The 24,197-nt window shown below is 43.7% G+C and overlaps 1 protein-coding gene across 1 annotated transcript in view; it reads left to right on the top strand.

Annotated features, from left to right (window-relative positions):
* Nucleotides 1-4,785: 4,785 nt before the first annotated feature.
* Nucleotides 4,786-24,197, top strand: part of ST6GALNAC3 (ST6 N-acetylgalactosaminide alpha-2,6-sialyltransferase 3) — a 339,071-nt gene continuing 319,659 nt past the window's right edge. The window contains exon 1 of the mRNA XM_030573323.1: nt 4,786-4,987. Within this exon, the coding sequence (XP_030429183.1) occupies nt 4,970-4,987 (18 nt within the window). The 5' untranslated portion in view covers nt 4,786-4,969. The remainder of the gene's footprint in view (nt 4,988-24,197) is intronic.

The raw sequence follows: 24,197 nt of genomic DNA, 5'->3' as shown, positions 1-24,197 counted from the left end.
GTGCAGTGGCAGTCAAACAGCTAACAGAATCATAGGAACCTTCAGGAAAAGGTTAGTTAATACAACAGAAAATATCATAATGCCACTAGATAAATCCATGGCACACCTACACCTGTAATACTAGGTGCAGTTCTGGTCACCCCATCTCAAAAAAAGATATATTTGAATTGGAAAAAGTACAGAGAAGTGTAACAAAAATGATTGGGGTATGGAACAACTTCCATACGAGGCAAGATTTAAAAATACTGGGTCTGTTCAACTTAGAAAAGAGATGACTAAGGGGGATATGATCCAAGTGTATAAAATCAGGAATGTTGTAGAGAAAGTGAATAGGGAAGTGTTAGCTACCCCTTCACATAAAAAAAATCTAGGAGTCAATTGGTGAAATTAATAGGCAGCAGATTTTAAAACAAACACAATGCATGGTCAATCTGTGGAACTCATTGCCAGGGGATGTAGTCAAGGCCAAAATTATAACTGGGTTCAAAAAAGAATTAGATAAGTTTATGGAGGATAGGTCCATCAATGGCTATTACCCAAGATGGTCTGGGACCAGGGGTGGCTCCAGGCACCAGCACAGCAAGCGCGTGAGGTCCACCAATCCTGCAATTTTGGGGGCAATTCAGCAGTGGGGATGTCAGTGGCGTGGCACCAGCAGACCTCCCACAGGCATGCCCACGAATCCGCATGACCAGTGGACCACCCACAGGCATGCTGCTGAAAGTCGCCTGCTTGCCGTGCTTGGGGCAGCAAAAAACGTAGAGCTGCCCCTGTCTGGGACGCAGTCCAATGCTATGGATGTTCCTAAACCTCTGACTGCCAGAAGCTGGGACTGGATGATGAGATGGATCACTTGATAATTGCCCTGTTGTGTTTATCCACTCTGATGGATCCGACACTGTGTCCCTTGGATATGGCGAATCAGGGCAACTGCTCTGGGCTCCGCACTTTGGGGGGTCCCGTGGGCTGCTGCTATTGGCTGGCACAGTCAGTCCCGGAAATGATGGGCCTGTCCCAAAAGTGATGGATTCATCACCTCCGTCCCGGGCCCCGCAGGAGGAGAGGAAGCATTACTGAACCCTGAGGTAAGGGTGAAGCTTGGAAAAGGGGAGCACAGGGAAGTGGCCCAAGGGAATAAAAACAGTGTCAGTGAAGTATTAAGCCAATAACAGCTGCTCCCATTAGGGTCCCAGAGATGGAACCCGGAGTAAAGGGTGGGCCCGGGTTCGCCCTCTTCCCCCCACGTGTGATCTACAGAGATCCCTTTGAAAGGGGAAACAGACTTTGGTCCAGGCAGGAGACCAAACAGTGCCTATGGAGCTCTAAGGAGTAACAAAGACTGTGGGTATTCCACCTTCCCACCTCCCATACTGGTCTGTGATCAGGAGCGGCTCCAGGCCCCAGCACGCCAAGCGCATGCTTGGGGCAGCATGCCGCGGGGGGCGCTCTGCTGGTTGCTGGGAGAGTGCCTTCAGCGGCATGCCTGCAGAGGATCCACTGGTCCCACGGCTTCGTTGGGACCGGCAAGCAGCAGAGTGACCCCGAGGCATGATGCCGTCCTTGGGGCGGCGAAATGTCTAGAGCCGCCCCTGCCTGTGATGAATATAGCTCAGTAAGTTATAACCTCTGCCACCATATCGGCAGAGGGAGGTCATCTTGAGGACCTTAGTGAGCTTCTGAGGCCACTGTATCTGCCAGGAAGATACAATACAGGCTCGGAGCTTTGTCACAGTACATTAGAAGAGCCTCTGATGGAATGTGCTCTAAAATGGATATTATTATTATTGTTTTTGGTGCTTTGTACCACATAGTATCTGTCCTCAGAAAAATCATGCTTTTTTTGACAAGTCAATAATCTTTACTTGTGGAGCTGTCTTGTTTGTGAGCATTGAACCAAACCAATTCCAGCCATGGTGTGGGCGAAGATATTCCCATATCTAATGCACAGTGACTGCAGCACCTTAGTGCCATTTTTATATCAAAGGTAAATTTTACAGGTCTCGTGTTGTGCAGGGTCTTCTTCTTTCCAGGATGCCAGGAATAATGAATGAAATGATGGAGGAGCTCTCCACACGGCTCTTGCTACTCTTCCTCTTGCCCAGACACACACAGGAGGGCCCTACCCACACCAGGGGATTCTGGAAGATGTGACTTTCTTCAGCTGAGCCTAACAAAAGAATTATTCTATACCAGAAGCCAGTGGAAGCTTGAAGGATGGAGAGGGAAATGGGCAATTAAATGTGAAAAGAATGAATGAAACACTTGTGTTGTCAAAGGATCAAAGCTTTACAGAGTTACAGCCAAAAGATGCTTGTATTATGGTCAGAAAAAGAGAAGTGGGGGAGGGGGGTAGCTAGTTAGGGTACAAAAAGGCTGGGGAGTTTGCAAGTGGGAGAAGCTGCAGGGCTCATATAGAACTGGAGCAGTCTGGCTAAGGGGTTTGAAAGTCAGTGCAGATTGGTGTGCTCCTGGGGAAGACATAGAAAGGCAGCTCCATGGTGAATGAGGGACTGTGAGCTGGAGAAGAGCAGGTGTTATAACAGCAAAGAGCAGAATGCGATCAGGAATTGGCCCAGGACCCTCCCACCATACCAATACTCTAAGCCAGGGATCGGCAACCTTTGGCATGTGGCCCGTCAGGGAAATCCGCTGGTGGGCCAGGATGGTTTGTTTACCTGCAGCGTCCGCAGGCTCGGCTGATCGCAGCTCCCACTGGCCGCAGTTCGCTGCTCCAGGCTAATGGGGGCTGCGGGAAGCGGTGGCCAGGTATCCCTCAGCTGGTCCCTGCTCTAAGCTATAAACCAGAGCCCTGTGAACCAAGGTGAAAGCTGAATAATGCAGCAGCCTGTTAGCTCTGTGCTATATGTAAATAGTTCAGGTTATCTGGCCTTTTCACTCTTCTTCTTTAAAAAAAAAAATTCCCAAAAGTGCTAGCTGGAAAAACGAACCTGTTTTATTGGGCTCAGAATCTCCATACACGTTCTTCCACTTTCTGTATTCACAGCTGCTGGAAGTTCTGCTTTCCACACCGAACAGGCACTTTGTTGATTTTAAAAGCAAAAGGGACATGTCAGAAGACTGTCATTGTCCTTTGACTGACTTTTTACTGTAGCTTTAGCAGGCTGAAATGCAGCATTGTGGGATTAGTGCTCTGACCACCTTTCTCTTGGACACTTGGTCCTTGAATTTCAACAATTAACTGTTACTGTCAGACCCTTCCAGTAATACATTTACACAGAACTTTCTACACTTGGTTATGTAGTTTCTGCTCTAGACAGCTTATTCTCTGTGCATACGTAACCGGTTTGGTGCTCTGTCCCATTTAGTGGCACCAAGACCACTTAGAGATTAATGAGTCTGCTCTACGGTCTTAATTAAGGGCTGTGTGGCATTTAGTTCATGCAGTAGAGGCTCATGCGTTTAGCTCTATAGGTCCCAGGTTTGATTCTGCCTGCCGATGACTGGGATCTGTCTGTGTTACACATGAGCAGGTGTTTTCCCAACCCGTTCTCAGACACATTCCACACACTGTGTAGAGTCCAAACTTGCTTCCTTGTTGGGGCTTGGGGTTTTATTATCAACACATCAACAAAGTTGAGTTTGAATCTTCTCCCAGGCTTGGCTGCTCCTAAGATTCATCCATCCAGATTGCTCAGTCCACACACTAGATCTTCTCTCCAGCTAGACATTCCCAGCTCACTTTCATCCAGGTGAAATAATGGGCTACCTGCCTGTGTCTGCACTTACTGGTCCCCAGCAGAATCAACTCCCAGAAGGGCTTATTACAGTGTTCGACAAATGTGAGATGAGATTGGACTAAAGCTCAGGTGATGGAAGACATGGGATTTACTGACTGACGAGGAAGCCAGTCAGAGGGATTTCTCAAATGGTGTGTTTAACGAGGAATTAGAATGGGAATGAGGCTGCTTGGGCGACAAGAACATGGAGACTGTTCCACCTGTAGAGGAATCCAGATGAAAGGTGCAAAACTGAGAGAGGGAGAAGTAAGGCAAAAATACTGGGAAGAATATGAATAGTGAGAGGAGTATTGGGGGCAGAAACAGCAAACGTGAAGGTGGGGACAATATTATGTAGAGCTTTGCATGTGAGAGAGGAGCCTGAATCTGATGTGGTAGAGGGTAGAAAAATAGCCTGTGTCCAGATGGAGGAAGATGACTTCAGTAACAGCTTTCATTTTATTTCTCTGCAGTCCAGGTAAGCTCAAACAAATGCCAGAGATGGTTCAAAGAGCTGTCATCAGACTTACCCAAATGAAAACCATTTCCTATTCCTTTCAGTAATATGAGTCTATAATACAAAGTGATACACATGGTACAATAGAAGGATTTCTCATGGGATATTTATGGTGGTTACTCCTCGTGAATGGCACATTTTTACAAATAGTCACAGTGTTTGAGAAAAAGGCAAATTTCAGTAATATGAAGAGGGTTGAGAATGCAAACAAACATTACATAACTACCTAAAGATTTTTACAGCCCTAATAACAGAGATACACTTTGGACTCTTCTGACATGACTGAGAGAAATATTTGCTGTTGATCCATTTAGAGGGACTAATCCGGATTCCCTGTAAATGAGCAGCTTGCTTTTCAAATGCCTCAGACATCTGCATGCTATAAAATTGCCATTTGGTATATATCATATGATAGAAAGCATCCAAGAGCTTAAAAAAAATACATGCTAGAGTCATGAGTCAAATTCAGTCATGTGACTAAGGGGAGGTGCTGAGCTGGCTTCTAGCCAGTGGCAGAAGCTGATGGGTGGAACAAACAGGGCATGAAAAGACTAATAGGACTAACGGATCTTAGAATTGTGGTACCCTTATTTGGATCTTCAGGAATGTAGGCTATAGCAGTTTTGCAGCTCTACCAGCCTTTTGCCTCACACTGGAACTGTTTCTGACAAAGCAGAATCCTGCTGCTTTGTGATAGGAAGGATAGAAAAAGAACATGGCCTGCATTTTGAAGGTAAATCTCTATCTGTTGCTTGAATGCATTGTTAAAAGGAGCCCCTTGCTGCTCTGAGGCACAAATTCAATGTGTTCCTATTGCATCTTAATCTTAGCTGTCTCTTTGAGTATTGGTTTTGTTTGGCAAATGAATATGGAGAGATTCTGAAACGCACAGCTGTGTTCTGCTTCTCTGTTCTGCCATTCTTTTCCTTGTTCCCTGCATTGTCAGAACTGCAGGCTATCAGCTAGTGGAAAAGGGACTGTGTGCAGAATAATAGGAAAGCAGGGAGGGGGTGCAGGGCTCTGTCTTGTCTTAGTTGACTTTGAGCTGAAATCCTTCAGGAGCTATTGCTTTAGGGAAGCAGACTTACAATACAAAAGACAAAATCGGGGAAGCTGTTTTCTTTCCCCAACGTGCAGCACTTACTGCTTTAAAGAAAAGCTTGCAGGCTTCCAAAAGCTGCACCAAGTTGCTCCTTAAGCACACTCCCCTTCTGAATTTACATAAGAGCCATATGCTGCTACGTTTTAGAGCCAAATTGCACTAATTAGGGTCACTATTTTAAGGATTTTCCCCTTTATGCCAACAAATATGAACAGAAACTTATCTTGCACTAACATCTTCATGTCGGACACCTTCTTCCCAGCTGCTTTCCTTACTAAGAGAAAAGTATTCACAACAATATATTTTGTAGATGGGAGCATCTCTATAGCACTATAGAAGAACTGAATCAGATGGAAGGAGGTGGAAGTGCAAGCTGATAAAACCAATGAATCTGTGTTTCATTACATTATTTTCACCAGCGGGGAATCACTATCAAAACACTTGTATTCTTTATTCCATGGTTTAAAGGTAAAGAAGGGTCTGATTGACCTGCAGACCTGCCACCTTTTTCCATAGCTATATTTTAAACACATGCCCGGCACGGTTCAACCAAGTAAATAAAGCATGGCATGCAGACCTAACTGCAAATGATCCCTTGTTTTCAGTTTGATTAGTTTTCAAACAAAGGACTGATATTCCAAGCTTTGGGACAGCCTGATACTGCAGCCTTCTCCAAAATATCTGCAAAGTTGTTGAACTGCAAATACTGAATTTACAGTATTCTTCAAATAATAACAATCCTTGTTTCTCCAAGAACGACATTTGTATGATGATTTTTGATTTTCATCTGAACTTTTTTCTTAAAAACAACCCCCTTATTGGCCTCCTTTTTCCTGCCCCAGTGCCTCTGTAAAGCTGTATGTGCATGTCTTCGTTTGCTTTCATGCACATGTCGCTTATTGCAGTTTTTATTAGTAAATATGTTGAAAGTTGCCTCAGGTGCAGAAATCCCTGCTTGAAGTGTCCCAGTAACTAACTCCCAGGAGCAGGCAATGTTGAAACAAGTGATATGATAAATTAAGACGTGGGACCTGAAATACAAGCTCTCGCAATTGGGCCTGGATTCACTAAAATAAAAAAAATATATTTTGCTCTTAAATGTCACTGGTAGTCATATCTGCCAGCCATCCAGAATAGGATATGGATGTACACCTCTACCCTGATATAACGCTGTCCTCGGGAGCCAAAAAATCTTACTGCATTATAGGTGAAACCGCGTTATATCGAACTTGCTTTGTGCCGGAGTGCACAGCCCTGCCCCCCCCCAGCACTGCTTTACGCGTTATATCCGAATTCGTGTTATATCAGGTCGCATTATATCAGGGTAGAGGTGTATATCTTAGACCACTAGCTTCACTACTACTTCTTACTAGTAGGAAAGTTCTTCTGCAGAAATTTTCTCTCTTGCCTGAAACGTGAATAGGCAGGCCCCTTTGCGGGAAGAATCTAAGGTCTTTTACCTTGGGTGGCAGCATTCTTTCCCCTTCTGCAGGGCCAATCTGCACACATCTGATCTCTGCAGGACCTTCCTTGTTATCATATAATCCTGCTTTTCCAGAACCCTAGAGTTCCACTGGGGGTCTGATCCTTTAAATTTAAATCAATGGCTACCACAGAACGGCTAGTACTCTCTAACAGACAACTGGTCTAATTCTTAATCTTGTTAAAAGAGGCAGGTGTGAGGCTAAAAAGTGAAAGAGATATGTGGAGATTAGAATTGCAGTAAAGCAGGCATGACTTTTCCAGCCAGACAAGCTACGTGAATAATCTAATTGCCTAGAGAGAGAAATAATTCATTATTCACTTCAACATACAGGTTTTTCATTCAACCTCCAAATCATAAACACTTGCTTTATCACATGGGTAGGACTTTTCAGACCTAGCATAAAAGGAAAGCAGGAGACACCATAAAGGGACTTCACAAATTGTTTTAACATGATGATGAAACTCAGAATATGTACCAAACTTGTGAGTTGCACTCAGCTACACCCCTTTCCTGAAACTACACCTGTCCTGCACCCATTTGTACTCTGCCTGTTTGGTTTTCATGTTATATAGCTCTTTTGGCTCCATTGTAGTCAGTACCCTGACATCTGGGGCGGTAGGTGGAGGCTTGCTTGTCCTCTGGGGGTGGATTTTCAAAGAGAGCTGTATACAGGCAGAGCAGCGGACTGGGAGTCAGGATGCCTGTGTTCTAATGTTAGCTATGCTGCAGATTGTGACTGCGCAAATAACTCACATAACTGTCTGCCTCAGTTTGTAGGAAGGCTGGAGTAACATCTGTCTCACAGGGGTGTGGAGGTTTGGTTAATGTCTGTAGAGTGCATTGGGATCCTTTGATCCAAATTACTTTATAAGCACGAAGGACAATGGTGACTATTAGAAATAGGCTAGTTTCATATACATTAAAAAGATACCGAGTCCCCCCTTCTTACTATCCATACTATAGGAAATACCTGGAATGCTACAAATGTTGAGGTTATCAAAGTGTAAATATTTCTGAGTGAGTTATGTGAGGAGAGTGGCCACCATTTTGTTATGTCTTTGTCTGTCCTGTCATATCAGTTAAGATCTGGTGGGTTGCCTCGGCTGAGGGTTTCTGAAACTTTATCTTCAGATCAGCAGTGGGGCATTCTATCTCAGTGGACACAGCTCCTCCTAATGATCTGCCAGAGTCCATAATTGCTGAGTTGTAGGGCACAGCACAAGGGATGTTTGTTTTTTGCAGGTCTCTAAATAAAATCCATGGCAGACTCACAGTTCACTCACCTGGTCTGTCTTGGACATAACCAGTTTATCTTGTGTTTAATTGTTACTGTGGATCCCACATGCCACAACAATAAACACTGGATAAGTTTAATAGTTGCCATTTAAAAAGTCCCCTTTGTCCCTAGGAGGTCCCTAGCTTCTGCTGTGTCAACTGTTAGTAAATACTGACTTTTTAATGGTCGGCCCTGTAAACAAATAAAGGAAATGACTTCAGACAAGCACCAATTTCTGCTCACTTTGAGAATGGTCATCATATGAGCCTGCCTTGTATCGGAAAGTGCTACAAGAATGACTGTACGTATGTTTACTGAAGTCTATTTACATCCTGTATTGACATCACCTGCGAAGGATGTTGAGTTGTAATATTTTAAAGCAAGTTAAGAAATAACTGAATGTGAACATTAGCCTTTTACATGCCTAAGAGTAGGCGGATTGGTTGAAGGGGGAGTGGGGGAATCACTGGGTATTTTTGATGGATTATGCTATTCCTCTCCCCAAACTCTCTCTTTTCATGGGAGTGTGTTTTTGTCTTCATGGTACAATTATTATTTTTAGTGCATAGGGCTGATACGGTAGAATTTGTCAAAAAGCTGTACCCAGGCAGTGTGTCTAGGACCTGCTCTGGTCCTGGACAACTATGCAGCAAAGAGCTAAGTACAGAATCCTCCCCACTTATATATGACGCACATTTACAATACAGTGAATAGAGGTTATTTCATGAATGTCTTTTGATTGCTGGAAGGCGATACTGCCCCAGAGATCGTATGTGAAATTGAGAGTGAAGCTTGTCCCAAGTAAAATCCTGTATTTATAAAAGGATTTGTATTTTCTGAGGCCATCACTTCTACATAGTGCAAAGGCAGATTTTAAGTGTACATATCCCCTCACTGTACATTCAGGCAGGCTAAGCAAGTGGCCAGCTGGGATTACTGATATCCGTAGCTTTTGTTTAAAACTTCATTTAAAAAGTCAGATTTTGCACATTTAGCCCTGGTCTATGCTATGGATTTATGTCAGTGTAACCGTGTTTCTCAGAGGTGTGGAAAATCCGCAACCCTGACCGACACAGTTAAACCGACTGAACTCCTGATATAAACAGCACTGTCGATGGGTGGGCTTCTCCTGTTCACATAGCTGTGAGTGGGGTACCTATGCCGGTGGGAGAAGCTCCTACATTGGTGTAAGTAGCGTCTTCACTAAGCCCCTTACAGTGCAGTGCAGTAAGTTCAGACAAGCTCTTAAGGATGTGCCTAGCATGTTCAAGTGCTTTGCTGGATTGGGCCATAGCTAGGCTCTGTAACCAACTTCTTCTATCACCACTGCCCCCTCAGTCTATTGGGTTAAACCCCCAGGCTGAATCTCCTCTTAACCTAGACTGTCAGCTCTTTGAGCCAGAACTGTCTTCTTACCATGTGTGTTCAGTGCCTAGCACAATGGGGTCTGGACCTGTTTGAGGCCTCTAGATCCTGTTGCAATATAAATAATGCTAATATCTGCAGGTAAATGCTAAATCTGTATCTGGGACTGAAAAAACAAAGCCAAACTCACTCTACTGAACTGCCCAACTTTGTAGAAGTTTGTTGGGCAAGAAAGCTGACGTTCATTCAAGGGAGTAAGTCCTGGTGTCTTTGCCATTTGGATGATAGAATACTGCCTCTCTAAGTAGGGGCCTGATTGTCTCTTCCATGAGAAAAACTCTGCAAGGGGAGGCTCACAGATATTTCCTCCCAAACTACTGCATTATCTGAGGTGTGGTGTTTGTTTTCCCCCTACACCATGCAGAACAGGCCATAGGTTTGGCCCATGCACTCTCCAGCTCCTGGGGATCTGCAGGAGGTTGAGCCATCCATGTAGAAGACCTGTGAATCCATGTTGATGCTGGGTTCCTGGCATCCCCCTGGGATTCGTGTTTGTAAAGGGAGGGGATGGGGACTTCCCATAATGGAGAGGGTTCTGTGGGAAAAAGCCTTACAGCCCATCCTGGCCCACCTACTGCCTGCTTCCTCCTCCATGTGGCACTTCAACCCATGGAGAGGACTGTGTAGTATCCAGAGGGAAGAGAACATAGCAGGGCTGGTGGCTCCCTTCCATTTGAGCAGTTTAATCCTGCACAGAGGATTCTCAGCAAGCTCTGTGGTCCCTGCAGTTTAATTTAGTGTGTAATTCTCCCTAGCTGTCTGTCCTAAAATCATGTGCAGTTTGGCAGTCTGCTGTACTTGAGTGGTGGATGAAGCTATTCCCATGTTACATCTTTAGGGACGAAATGTGCTACACAAATGTAAAGGATCAGTCTTCTGAGTTTTCTGTTGCTATAGCTGCCATTTTTCATACTTGATGGGGTCAGTAAGACTCCTTTTAATTTATATTTTTTTGTAATGGAATGCATAAGGGGTGGAAGAAATTATCATGTGAAGAAAATGTAGGAAGAATTTGTACTGTTCAGAAGAGTTATCAAAGAAATGTATTGCTGGAAGGGATCTAGAGAGTTCACCCAGAGGCTTTCAACTGATCCGCCTCTTACCTCTTTCTGGACATTAGAAGTGTATTCTTGATGTATAATACAACACTCCCTCCCCCCTCTGCCCCCACTTGTCCTTCCTGAATAAACTACATCCCTCTATACCAATATTTCAGTCATGAGATTTATCCCACCAAGTCTCTGTGATGCCAATTCAATAATAATTTAGCTTATGTATGAATCTCTTTCAGTTCTTCCTGTTTATTCCCCATACTCCTTACATTTGTTTATGGACATTTAGGTTGTTGAGCAGATTCCGCTGCTGATTTCACTCTTGTTGTTCCTATGACCCTGTTGTAATTTTTCCATGCCCTCGTCGTCCTCCTCCTCCTATTAAGCATAAAAAGGGTGAATTTATCTGTGGGCTTTTCTGACCTTCCCACTTTGAACCTAGTTTAAAGCCGTTCTCACTAGGTTGGCAAGTTGGTGTGTGAGGATGTTCTTTCCCTTTCTTTGTCAGGTGGATCCTATCTCTTCCTTGCAGACCTCTTTTTCTATGGTCAAGAAAGCCAAAGCCCTCTTGTCGACACCACCTGTGCAGGCATGCATTCATCTCCAGGATGCCCTTACTCTCAACCGAGAGGATGGACAAGAAGACAACTTGCACCCCCGACCCGTTCACCCTCTCTCCCAGAACTCTGTAGCCATTGCTGATCTGCTTAGAGTCATTAGTGCCCATGTGGATGAGCGGCATAGGGTAGTGGTCAGAGGGACAGATGAGCTTCTGCAACCTTTCTTAAATAAGTTATGCTGGTATAAGCTACTTTTACATCAGTAAACCTTTATCCACCCTAGGAGTTGTAATGATAGGACTGTTTTGATTAAATAATTACAGCCCTAACCAAAATAGTTACACCATCACAAAATTTATGTGGAGACCAGGTATAATTATATTTAAAATGTTGATAACTATTTTGCTAGAGATCACTTTAGCAAAAGTATTTGGCAAACGTGCTTATTCAGGGTAGTTGTAGAACCCTGAAAATGAAAATGATCTATTGCAGAGGTGGGCAAACTATGGCCCATGGGCCACATCTGGCCTGCGGGACCCTCCTGCCTGGTCCCTGAGCTCCTGGCCCTGGAGGCTAGCCCTGGCCCCTCCCCTGCAGCCTCAGCTTGCTCTGCCGCTGACGCAGTGCTCTGGGCAGCGGGGCTGTGAGCTCCTGGAGCAGTGCAGCTGCAGAGCCCGGCCTGACCTGGTGCTCTGTGCTGCGCAGTGGCGATGGTGTGGCTGGCTCCACCTGGGCGGTGTGGCTGTAGCGCTGCCATCCACCGGTGCTCCAGGCAGCGTGGTAAGGGGGAAAGATGCCCGGGGGGTTGGATAGAGAGCAGGGGAGTTTGGGGAGGTGGGCTGGGGCAGGTGTGTGAATAGGAGTCAGAGCTGTCAGGGCAGGGAATAGGGGGATTGAATGGGGGCAGGGGTTCCTGGGGGGCAGTCAGGAAGGAGGGCGGTTGGATAGGCTAGCATGGAAGAGTCAGGGGCAGGGGTTCCGGGTCGATCAGGGGACAGAGAGAAAGGGTGGTTGGATGGGGCAGGAGTCCCAGGGGAGCAGATAGGGAGTGGGGTCTGGGCCATGACCCCCTCCCCTAACCAGCCCGCCATACAATTTCCAAAGCCCAAAGTGGCCATCAGGCCAAAAAGTTTGCCCACCTCTGATCTGTTGAGTCATTTCATTCATCCCTAGGGCCCCGCTTTGAGGAGAAAGAGGGAAGTAGGGGCAGAGACAGGGAGAGACTCCAAGAACAAGCAAAGCTGAGGAGAAAGTTTTGGCTGAGTTGCAGAGCTTTTTATTTTGTTTTGTTACCATTAAAAGCAATCCCTTTTAAAAGGGGGGTAAGTTTTGCGTACTTAACTCAGTGCACGTGTTGTGCTGCTGAGTGTGACATGGGGACAACCATGAAGAGAATCTTAGGCCCAGTCTATGTTACAGATTTATATCAGTATAAGTGGGTCGCACAGGAGTGTGAAAAATCCAGATCCCTGAGAGACATAGTTATACCAACCTAAACCCCAGTGTAGACAACGCTATTTTAGCCAGAGAGCTTCTCCCATTGACATTGCTACCCTGCCTCTTGCAGAGGTGGGTTAACTACTTTGATGGCAGACACTCTCCCATCTGCGTAGGAGCTTCTTCACTTATGTGCTACAGCAGCACACCTGCATTGGTGCAGCTGTGCCGATGTAACGTTTTTAAGTGTAGCCGTGCCCTCACTAACAATAAAATGAAGCGGGTAACTCCTTATGACAGACACATTTTCATTGCATTAACAATGGGTGGCTGAACCCTAGAGCCTTCAACGAAAATCAGGGTGTAAACTCAGAGACTTGCCTCAAAAAGCAGTTGGAAGAAACTAGAAAAAGTTGTTTACTTCATAGGCACAGGGATCTGTGAAGAAGGGATGCAGAGTGAAATATTTATACTCCCCCTTTCTTCTTTTAATGACACATTCCTTGCATGTTGATATAGTATAGGAACAGGGGTCTTGGATCTCTTCCTCTTTAAAATTCTCTTTGATACCTTACACCTATGCTATGGAAAGCCTGGCAGGTTTATAGCAAAGGTATGTCCTGCTGAGTTGGGCTAAGATGAGAATTCATTCCCCGTGATTGGTGTTGAAGTCTTAATATGAAAAATGAGAAACCAAAGTTCATGTTAGTTTCTTGCCATTTCTCAACCTTTTCCTTACCAATGGTTTTATCTCCTTCCATCCCTATGGTATATTCAGATTTAAGAGCATTTCATTACCAAAATGATGGGATAATAGAGCATCAAGAAATGACAGGGCGTGTTTTATTGGCTCATTAATGCACGCTTTAGTAGCACTGTGAAGCCACTCAAGGCCTGTATTAATGGACCATTAAAACTCACACTGGGAGTATTTTAATAATAACTGTTACCTTTTTGTGATGTGTGTTATTATGAAAATAGGTGCCTTTGCTGCCTATGTACTGAACCTTTAAACTCCTAAGAACTTTGCCTCTCTGCAGGGCTTGTTCTCAGGGCTTGTCTACACTAGGAAGTTTTGCTGTTTCAACTACTCTGGTAAAGTTAATGTAAAAGCCCTTTTACTGTGGTCATAGTTATACTAGTATAAAAGTGCTTGGTGATCTAGTTCATTCTGGTTCAGGAAATGAAATAAACTATACTAGAAAAAGGCACCTTTAGGCCAGAGTAACTGCATCCAAACTAGAGCTTACCAGTATAATTATATTATTTAAAAATCATATGCCTACTCAATATAGCTATACTAGTATCACTTCTCTGGTCAAGATCAGTGGTTCTCAAAATCCACACCCGAGTGATGTGGTGACATAGCTATGGCCTCCTAGGGAGCTGGATTAACCATGCCAACAGGAGAGCTCTCTCCCATCAGCGTAGAGCATCATTAAAGCATTACAGCAGCGCAGCTGAATTGGTGCAGCTGTATGGATGCTACCCTTAGAGGTTGCACAGGGTCACTTCAGGCCGTGGAGAACCCGGATTTTTAACATGACAGAACCAAGTCCCATCCACTTAGCCACGCTACCTTTCTGACTGTGCAAAATCTGTGGACTCTGCTATCCTGCCTGTAAGTACTGCTCTAACCACTAGACTGTATTCTGTGCCCAGAGCCAGCAATAGAATCCACGTAAATAGTTACCCACTGGCAAAGTATGTCATGTCTCCCTCTCGAAGCTGGTCCATATAAGGGATAATAGCTCATTCTGCTGCCAGTTGCTCCTTAGCTGAAGTGATAGAGGTCAGTGCTGTAGATCTAAAGGTCCACTTTTCCAGCCTTACTGATCATCCATGTGGACAGTCAGTACAGTTTCTCATGACTGAATGTGTTGTGCTTCAGAATCTGGTCCGGGCTGTTGTCACCTGAACTATGAGAAGTGAGACTGGATGGATCTAGGCATGCTTGCTAGGTGCATGGGACTGCCCATGTCTCTCATTGTGTTTCAAGAAGTCCTCTACCTCTCTTGCATTCCTTTGGAGAGAATGTTCCTGTGAAGCTTCATGTTGGACCTTGCCCTGCGAAGGCCCCCCACTTCCTCGCCATCCCACCCTCCACTTGAGTTAGCTGCATGCTATCCAGCTAACCTGTCCAGGGCACATCCCCGCATGTTTGTGCTCCAAAAAGGTCCATTCCTCACCCTCCTGTCCTGCCCTGACAACATGTATATAAAATATTTGTACAGCTCATTTGCATGCTTTACTGTAGGCAAAGGAACATCTGAAAAATTTATGAAGCAACAATGCTACTGTTACCCAAGGTTTTTTCAACCCAAAGCTCTTGGTAACTTTTATTCTGTGCAAGGTGGTGTCAGGAAATAAATCAGGGGTGACACGGCCGTCCAACAAATAGATTGCTGGCACAAACAGGACAACACAAAAGTGCTTTCACTTAAAGCTAAACTTTACTTAGTCTCAAGCACTTATACACGTCCACAACAGGTTAGTAAAACACCCCGAACCTTTGATAATTACTGAAGCTGAGTGTGGTTTTCGAGTGGCACAGAGGCAGCGCGTCTGCTGGTGGGAACACAAGATGCATCCAGAGGGAGAGTCTCCTGCCTCAAACTTTTTCCTCTTATTTATACATTAGTAATACAATGACATGTCACTTAAATAAAACTTGTTAAGCAAGCAGTTTCAAAGGTCAAGCAAGAGGTTCCTTCTGGTCATCGATTAACCAGGTGTGTTTTTTTCAGTTTGCTTGCCTTGAGGTCCCTAAAATGCATGTATCAGAATTTCAACATAATTCTTATCAGGAAGGACATGGGGTCAAGCAGCCCTTTCTGTGACACCCAAAACCCCCTCCCCTCCTGCCTTGGTTAAGCTAAGACTGCAGCATGGCCACTTTACGGCCTGCTGACATGGCTGCTTTTAGCAATAAACAATAGTGGTTTTAGGCACTTTACTGGTTTGTCAAAATCTCCCCATACGCTACGTTACAATGATATCTAAAGAACCAGATTCTAATTGAACATTTTAAATTTAGTGTACAGTGCTACTGATGATATGTGCTGGATTTTTGGTCTTGGATGTTGGTCCATGTAGTTCTTCAAACTTTCTCTGTTCTGGAAACATCAGTGTATTTCTCTATATCTAAACTCTTTTTCTGGATCTTTGCCATCAAGAAACAGTCAGCTAATTGTTTCTTGCCTTGGTAATAGATCCCACACTCTCTCTTGTGAAACTTGAGCTTTGTGGTTGGATCTCTTTTCAATACATAAGAAATATTGATTACTAGATCTTGAAATGGTCATCTTAAATTCACACTACTTTAATTTATTAGATGATCTGGCCAAACAAGGCTTGAAGGAATTTTTGCTGCTAGATTCCTAACAAAAGAAGGAAAAATGGGATTATATAGTACAGAGAGACTGATATTGATGCCTGTCAAATGCAGAAAGAATTTTAAAACTGCTCTTACCTGTCATATCTTACTGACATCAGAAGATATTTAGTGCCTGGCTACTTCATTGAAAAATATTGAAGTAAATCTCTAGATCATTTCAAAGTTTGGCCCTGAGAGTGGGAGCTGGTGAGCTGATATGCCATTCCCTGCAGAAGGCTCTTACCTGAGACACTCTACGGGAAAGTGAGCTGCTTGTTTTGTTTTTTTTAAAGACTTTGCTTGTGTAGCTTATTATTTTGCTGCTTGGTGTATCTTGTGTCTGTGGTGTATGTGATGCTCATGAAAAACAGAACTCTGGAAGTTTAGCCTCGAGGGTCTGCTAGAACCAATGTTATATATGGTGATGCTTGTGAATTAACAGCAGATTTAATGTGCTTTTCTCCATGCAATCTGGTGGTGGGCCTTATTACTAAGAGCCATTCGCTACTTTCAGTGGGAGTGACTGGCTTCAGAGTAACCATTTTGAATGCAAATTGCAAGCGCTGGAAGAGTCACATACTCCTATTGTTTCACTTTTTACCACTAATCTTCAATTTTGAAAGTATGTTTAGTACCTATATATTAACTGACACCGAGGAAAAATCCTATGATGAAGAGTCACTCCCTCAAGCCTGTATGCCCAGCAGGTCACGGATGTGAGGAAATGGAATGCAGCTGCTATGCTGTCTTTGAAATCTTCAGGAAAATGTTTTCAGCAAAAATGAAAAGAAAAGGAGCCTGATAGAGGGGCCTCCCTTCTGGCTTCTCTGTCTCTTTTTGTCAAGGTTTACTCTCAAAAGCAAAGTCATGCCCTGTGTGAATAAGTTCTATAGTATACAACTACTGATGCATCCAAATGGAAGTTACCATGACTAGCCATCTCCTGCTAATGGCACCATTAACACTTATGGCCACTGTAGCTTCATTTATAAATTGCCTTGTGAAGCATTGCATGAAAGATGCTCTAAAGTAGTTTATTTTCATAAATGGATTAAACTTTCCCATAAATATCTCAGTAGTGAGGAAAATAGAAAACTCATCAGCAATTTAGCTGTAACCAGGGGAGGTCTTAAAAATAAAACAAATCTGAACATGGAGTTATCCAATTTCTGTAAAAATGATATATTGTGAGGAAACAGTTTGTTTTCTGATGCCAGAAGAAAATGAGTTTTGCAGTTTGTAACACTGAACAGCAATTTCTAAGAATCTTTGTGGTTCCAACAGCCTTGTAAATATGTACGCAGTATTATAGCTATGTGGGTCCCAGGATACTAGACAGACAAGTTGGGTGAAGTAATATCTTTTATTGGACCAACTTCTGTTGATGAGAGAGACCAGATTTTTGAGCTATGCAGAGCTCTTCTTCAGGGCTTGTCTACTCATCAAAATTAAGTTGACCTACGTAAAATCAACGTACAGCCACCTCAGTAATTAAAGCGGTGGTTCATGTAAACGCTATGCTCCTTCTGTCAGTGGCGGTGAGTGTTCTCGCCAGGAGCGCTTCCACTGATGGATGTGAGGCATTATGGGACACTGACAGCTGGAGACCTGCCGCCATGGGGCTGTCAGAGCTGGGGAAGGGGGGACCCAGCTGTGAGCCTGGTACCTGGCTGATAGCTCGGGTGATCAGCGCCAGGAGAGGGCGGGGGCTATAGCTGTCAGTTCCACTCAGGACTGACAGCCACCAACAAATGTAAGTAATACAGTATCTACATGGACACTGTGTCATCAGAACTACGCTGACATAAGCCCTATGCCTCTCATGGAGGAGGAGTTATGTCTGTGTAGCAGGCCATTTACTTCGGCAGAAGCAGCACTGTAGTGTAGACTCTGCCATAACTAGGTCGATGTAAGCTACCTTAGGTTGACCTAACTCTGTAGTGTAGACCACACCTCAAGTCTGGGAAAGGTACTTAATGTCCCAGCTAAATAAGATATAGATAGTTTAGCATAAGTTGTTAGCACACGGTCTAAGAGGCCATTCAGTTTGTGAATATTGCTAACTAATTTAATTAACTTAGCACATGTTCTAAATTAAGTAGTTAGCAATATTCACATATTGAATGGTCCCTTAGAACGTGTGCTAACTACTTATGCTAAACTATCTATGGATCTTTTATTTAGCTGGGACACTAAGTACCTTTCCCAGACCTGAAGAAGAGTTCTGTGTAGCTCAAAAACTTGTCCCGCTCACCAACAGAAGTTGGTCCAATAAAAGAGATTTCCTCACCCACCTTGTCTCCACAATGGTTATTAGCATTTTAATATGAGTGGGAATTAAGCTTTGTGCTTCAAGGGGAGACTGCAGTCCTCTTGATCCAAAAGGAGTGGGAAGAACTGTTCTGCTTAAGTAGCTCTGTCATTGCTCTTTCCTCATCTTCCTTCTTCCAGATTCTAGGCAATAGGAGTAGCTCAAGGATTGCAGGCTTCATTGATACTAAGGCATGGGTGCTGTAATCTCACTGTTAACTGGAAACAAACTAAACATAAAGCAGCACTGTATGTTTCCATAAGTAACGGATAGAGTAATATAACAACTGGCAACAGGCTCATTGTCCAGATGCTGTCTTTTAGCGCACTATTCTTGAATATAAAATAGAAGTTATCCTGGTGTTCAGTAGTTTTGTTTTCACACAGGAATTTAAAACATTATTTATAAACTGGGACCCAAAGGGCCAAGTTCTGCTCATCTTACTCATGGAAACAGTCCCATGAACATTAAAAGGATGGCTCATGTGTTTGTAGGGAGTGAGAGATGCCCCCAAATTATTATAAAACATATTCAGTTTTAGCATATATAAAGCGACAAAGAGTCCTGTGGCACCTTTATAGACTAACAGACGTATTGGAGCATAAACTTTCGTGGGTGAATACCCACTTCATCAGACGCCGTAGCAGGTATGTATATCTTATTTGTTTAGTAGTAGCTGTGTCTTTTATACCTTTACTATGTGTCTTTGCCATGCAACCCACAAGGGAAGGCAGTGAAATAAAATAGGAGCTGCTCTTTGTTCAAAGCCACAGGAGGACGTAATTAAGCTTAATGGAAGCTTTGTCTTTGAAGTATAATAGCAGATTCATAGTGCTGCAGCAGAACAAGTTTAAGTAACACATGTTTTGAGATGCTGGTTTAGAAACACATAATTAACACCATGTTTTTAAAAATGGCTTGTTGAAACTGTCTTCTGATTCCTGAGTTCCTGTGACAATAAATACCTCAATGCATCTGTTTGTTTTATGAATTTTTAACCTACTCAAATGCATTTCTGGTTTCCTGGGTCTCTAGGCTTATAGTGGGTTTCACTTGCATTTCCTGATTTATTACACATTGTAGCCAGAAATGAAAAAGAAGTGCAATTCCCTTCTTTGGTTTATCCCAAACATCTGTTTCAGAGGCAGGAATTAGATCAGACTGCTCAGGCAGACATTCTTCCAGCTCTTCTAGAAGAATCACATATCACATGGTAGCAAATTCATTATCTGCACTGATAAATCTTCACATGTAAATGATAGCAAAATCTGCAATAATTAGTATGAAGTCAGGAAATCAAATTGCTTTATATTTAGCAAATGCTACTTGACAGGTATAAAGAGGCTTTTTTGTGTGTGTACAAGAATATCAGAGAGTTGAGAGGTTCTGTCAGTTTTATATCAAGGACTATTAAATTAGTTCTGCTTCTGCAATAAACAGGATACTGTATGGATTTCTTTTGTGAAAGACTGAATATGAAATTCACATTAACTTTACATCATCTTATGAGTTTTCACAGCTCACTCATACCATATTTCTCTGCAAAACTGGTTCAAACAGGAATACTTTCAGTATAAATCTGAAAGCTGTTTACCTGCTTTAAGTGCCTCCCAATGCTGCAGAATGCCAATGACTAATTCATTTCTACCTGCACAGCAATGTTAAATATAAAAGTTGTCAAGTGTCTCAACGAAATGTTTCTGGCTATATTACCAAAGAACACTGCCTGGAAAGAGCTAGCAGTCTAGCATTTGACATATTCTTTTCTTGCAAAGCCTCGCTGAATGAGAGATGCGGGCTTAAGAATCTTTACGCAGAGGAAAGGGCACAGATCAAATGATTGCCTGTCTCTGATTTGGCCTGTGAGGAACCAGTGGTTGAGGAATAGGTGGGTGGTCTAGTATGAAAGCTGCCAATTTCCTACCTCCACTGCAGGGAAATGAGAAAAGCAGGTGACAGATTCTGGAGCCACTATCATGCCCGTCTGCTTATCCTCCACCCCACTCCTGCAGCCCTGGGAGTAAGAAGCTATTGCTAGTAGGGTGTGTGGATGGGAACAACATATGATAATAGCAGCCTGTCTTGTCTGCCACTGCAACGGATGGACAGAGGCACCAGAGGATGCATGGGCTCTCTTCTGTTCAGGATCTTTACAGCACTTACCTCTGCTGGGGAAGCACCTGATTAAGGGTTGCTATTTTGGATGAATGGGATGCGTGTCACTGCAAAATTGTGTTAGTGAGATCACACTCTGAATATGTCCTTGGGGCTCACTTAAATATTAAACTCTCTGGATCTCACCCTCCAGGCAAGAGTTTTTTGAAACAATATGTGTATAGCCCAGACTTGTTTATGTTGTTTGAATCAACGCTGGTTAATGCATCTTAAATAGTTTGATTGTGATTATAGAATAGAAAAACAAAATCATCCCCCATGCTGTCTAGGGTGGAACATTTGCTTTTCTGTTTATAAATGTTGGTTGACAGGACTGACTCATGCAATTTCACTCTTTGTTCAGTTGAAGAAAACATTGTTTCAATGGGAGGCTCAGTTGTGTGACCTGATTGCTCCAAACATTGCCTGAACACTAAGAGGAAGAGTACAGGACTGTGCACAGTGGGAGTCGATTTGCTATGGTCGCCAGCTCTGCGTGGGTATTACTGTCTCTCTAAATACCAGCAATGGGTTGCACCTGGGTTAAGCGTACAAGTGACTGGCCCTAAGGCAGCTTGTCATTTGGCTTAATTAAGGACAATCTTGAAAACAAGAGTTCTTTAGTTATGGTATTTTTTTTAAGCTTGGTCTCTTCCTGAATAATGCTCTGGGAAAGGGAAATTTGTGTAGGCATCAAGGTCTTGCCTTCTCCAGTGGGTTTGGGAGCCATCATTCTACCACCTCCTACTGCAGAAGGGTTGATTTGTAATCTCTCATAAACTGTGCAAGATCAGAAGATCCATTGGGAACAACTAAGGCTCAGACTCTTCCAAGAGTAGTGTCACTTTGTGTCTCGTGGGGTTTTTTGTGCTTTAAAAAAATGAAATGAAAGTTTAAAACCAAATCATAAGTGAGCTGGGGGTGGGGAGTCCTGGCGATGCTTCTTTTGTACAGTACAGAATTACTGAATGCCCGTCCCACTACAATACACATCCTAGTTCCAAGAAACACAAGGTGCTTAGTGAAGCGGTGGTGGTGTGATGATGATAACCACAGTGGTTACTGCAGTCTGACACAGACTGTGTATTTCCTGAGGTAGCAAACATCTGTGTTAAGGTAGAATCTCACATAGCAATATGCACGTGTGACCCAGTGTCAGGAATCAGAGCCCGCACAGAGTTAATCTCCAGGCAGCCTCATCAGTACAGCTGGCCTGCAGCAGACTGCCTGATTGGCTGGAGGGGCCAGCAGGAGAGCTCTTAAGCCAAGGGCCACAGCAGCTTGCTGGCTGCTCACTGGTCATGTCCACCACTGTGACTGCTCCTGTGTTACCTTGTTCCTGCTGCTCCTGCCTTGAACCCAGCCTTGCCTCTGTCCTGCCCCAAACCCTTCCTTGCCTGCTACCCTGCTCGCTCCGGTTCCTGCCCAGCTTGACCTGTGGCTTCAGCTCCTGACTACTGACTCTGGCCTTAGTCCTTGGTTCCCAGCACCTGCTCCAACTTCCCTGTTGCCTGACACCCTGGGATCCCTGGATGCAACTGGCAGAGGGCATAAGGAGTGCCTAGGGATTTAGAGGATCCCCTGGGTCTGGTGTCAACATAATAATGCACCAAAGGGTGGCGTGTGAGGTCTCTACCAACAGCCAGTGACATGCTGGTCACCATAGTGACTGTGAAATGTATGTAAGACTATTATTTAAGAAGTTAAGTATATCTACTGAAAGCTACGTTCTTAAGATACGTACGTTAAGGCAGGTCACCAGATGGTGATGAACAGGTGCTGGTTAGGCAGGGGGGAATAGACACCTATTTCCCTGGCTGACTGTTGTAAGACACAGTACAAAGTAAGTCTATTTGCACATGGAGCCACCCGCTAATCAAGATCACAAAAGTGACAGGAGATGCTAAAATCTACAAGAAGGAGCATACAGCAGGAGAGTGTCCTGTTTGACTAAGATTAGTTAACTAGTCTGGTTTATCAGGAGAATGCAAGGAGACAAACCATAATATCCTTCACCCTAGGGAATAAGCTGCCCATCTGCTTGTTTTAGGAATGAAGGGGCACAGCCAGCCTGACTGTTAAACACTGGGAGAAAGACTTGGGTAATCGAATGTGAGGAGAGTGCCTTGTTAGTTAAGTCCAGTCTACTTGAATCTTTGATCTTTATTAAATAAATCTATACACCTCTACCTCGATATAACGCTGTCCTCGGGAGCCAAAAAATCTTACCCGTGTTATCACTGAAACCGTGTTATATCGAACTTGCTTTGATCCACCGGAATGCGCAGCCCTGCCCCCCCAGAGCACTGCTTTACTGCGTTATATCCAAATTCGTGTTATATCGGGTGGCATTGTATCGAGGTAGCGGTGTATTTGGTTTCACTATAAACAAATGTAAGTGCTGCGAGTTAAGTAGCATAATGATCCTGAGGTGGAACTGGTAAACTGAGGTGTACTGTTTCTTTGGGAATGGTGAATCTGTAAATGCTGTGAGTGGCCAGTGGAACAGCGACTGGGCACTCCAGGGATAAGGTGCTTACAATCCAGAATACCCTGGGAAGTGTCACAGCAGATCAAACTTCTTGTGTCTTTTTCTAAACTTGCTGAAATGGAACACTGAATGTTATGCCCAGCAGGTGATGGCATTGGAGGATTATGAATGGGGGGTACCCTTTAACCATTGAAACTGGGTTGCCTGCTCCTGAAGAGTAACTTGATGGGGACTCCTGAAGTTAAGGAGACGAATAGCCTACTGTGTAGTTCAGCTCTTGACTCTGGAACAATTGATATTTTACCAAGGTTTCTACAATAAAATGTGAGGCAATACTGGCTAGCTGTTGAGAAGAGTTACAGCTTGTGATTCCTGGAAAAAGGCTCAGAAATGTGTTCCACTGGAAACTTTCAGCGGCAGCTGGTTTTTATCATTTAGCACCATCTTATTTTTACAGCACATGAAGCAGTTTAATAGTTGTCTTCCACTGTGAAGTGCAGCTCTTCACCTTCCATACATTTCCAAATGTGCACATTTATTTTCAGCCAGAAAACTCTGATAGCTTGTTTGCATATCTGAAATAATGTGATGTTATGTTGCAAACTAAGTATAAGGTCCAGGTATCTTTTCATAGTTTTCCTTTCTGGAGCATAATCCAGTGAACACAGAGAATACCTCTTTGAGTCAGCTCTCTGACTCATAGCACTGCCCTGACTTTCCCAAGGGCCCTATTTGAAGTCCATATTCAGGATGATTAACTTTCTCACCAAGAGAATAAGGTTCTATGAAATTATACAATAGGGACTTTGCTGCAGTGGGGTATGTAGCTCATTACTGTTGCATAAATTCCATGATGTTTATTAAATGTTAAGAGATGGATGAGGGAATGTCTGATGCATAAGGCCTTTATTAGAGCAGTGTGATGAACGGGGATGATTAGCTCCATCTGTCTGCCTCTGTTGGCATCCATACCTATTCTGTTCTTGAAAGGGCTACACTCCAGTACAGTCCTTTCTGTTACACACCTTAACCCCTGGAGGTCTGCACATAATGTGTGCTACAAGGTTATGATGCTTCCGTTTGACAACACTGATTTCATTGGAACGAGATCGCATACAACACGAACCGCAGACCTACAAGTAATACCTTGTTCAACATGCAACAAACCTTGCTTGAGTAGGGCTAAAGGCAAATGTTTGAATGCTTTGATTAGATACCAATGGCAACAAATATTAAATTGAATGCCTTTGGAAAAAATTACATCAGGATGGTG

This window comes from Gopherus evgoodei, chromosome 8 (assembly GCF_007399415.2).
Source record: "Gopherus evgoodei ecotype Sinaloan lineage chromosome 8, rGopEvg1_v1.p, whole genome shotgun sequence".
Taxonomy (NCBI): Eukaryota; Metazoa; Chordata; order Testudines; family Testudinidae; genus Gopherus; species Gopherus evgoodei.
The sequence above is the reverse complement of the archived record's forward strand: the minus strand, read 5'-3'. Positions and strand labels throughout refer to the sequence as shown.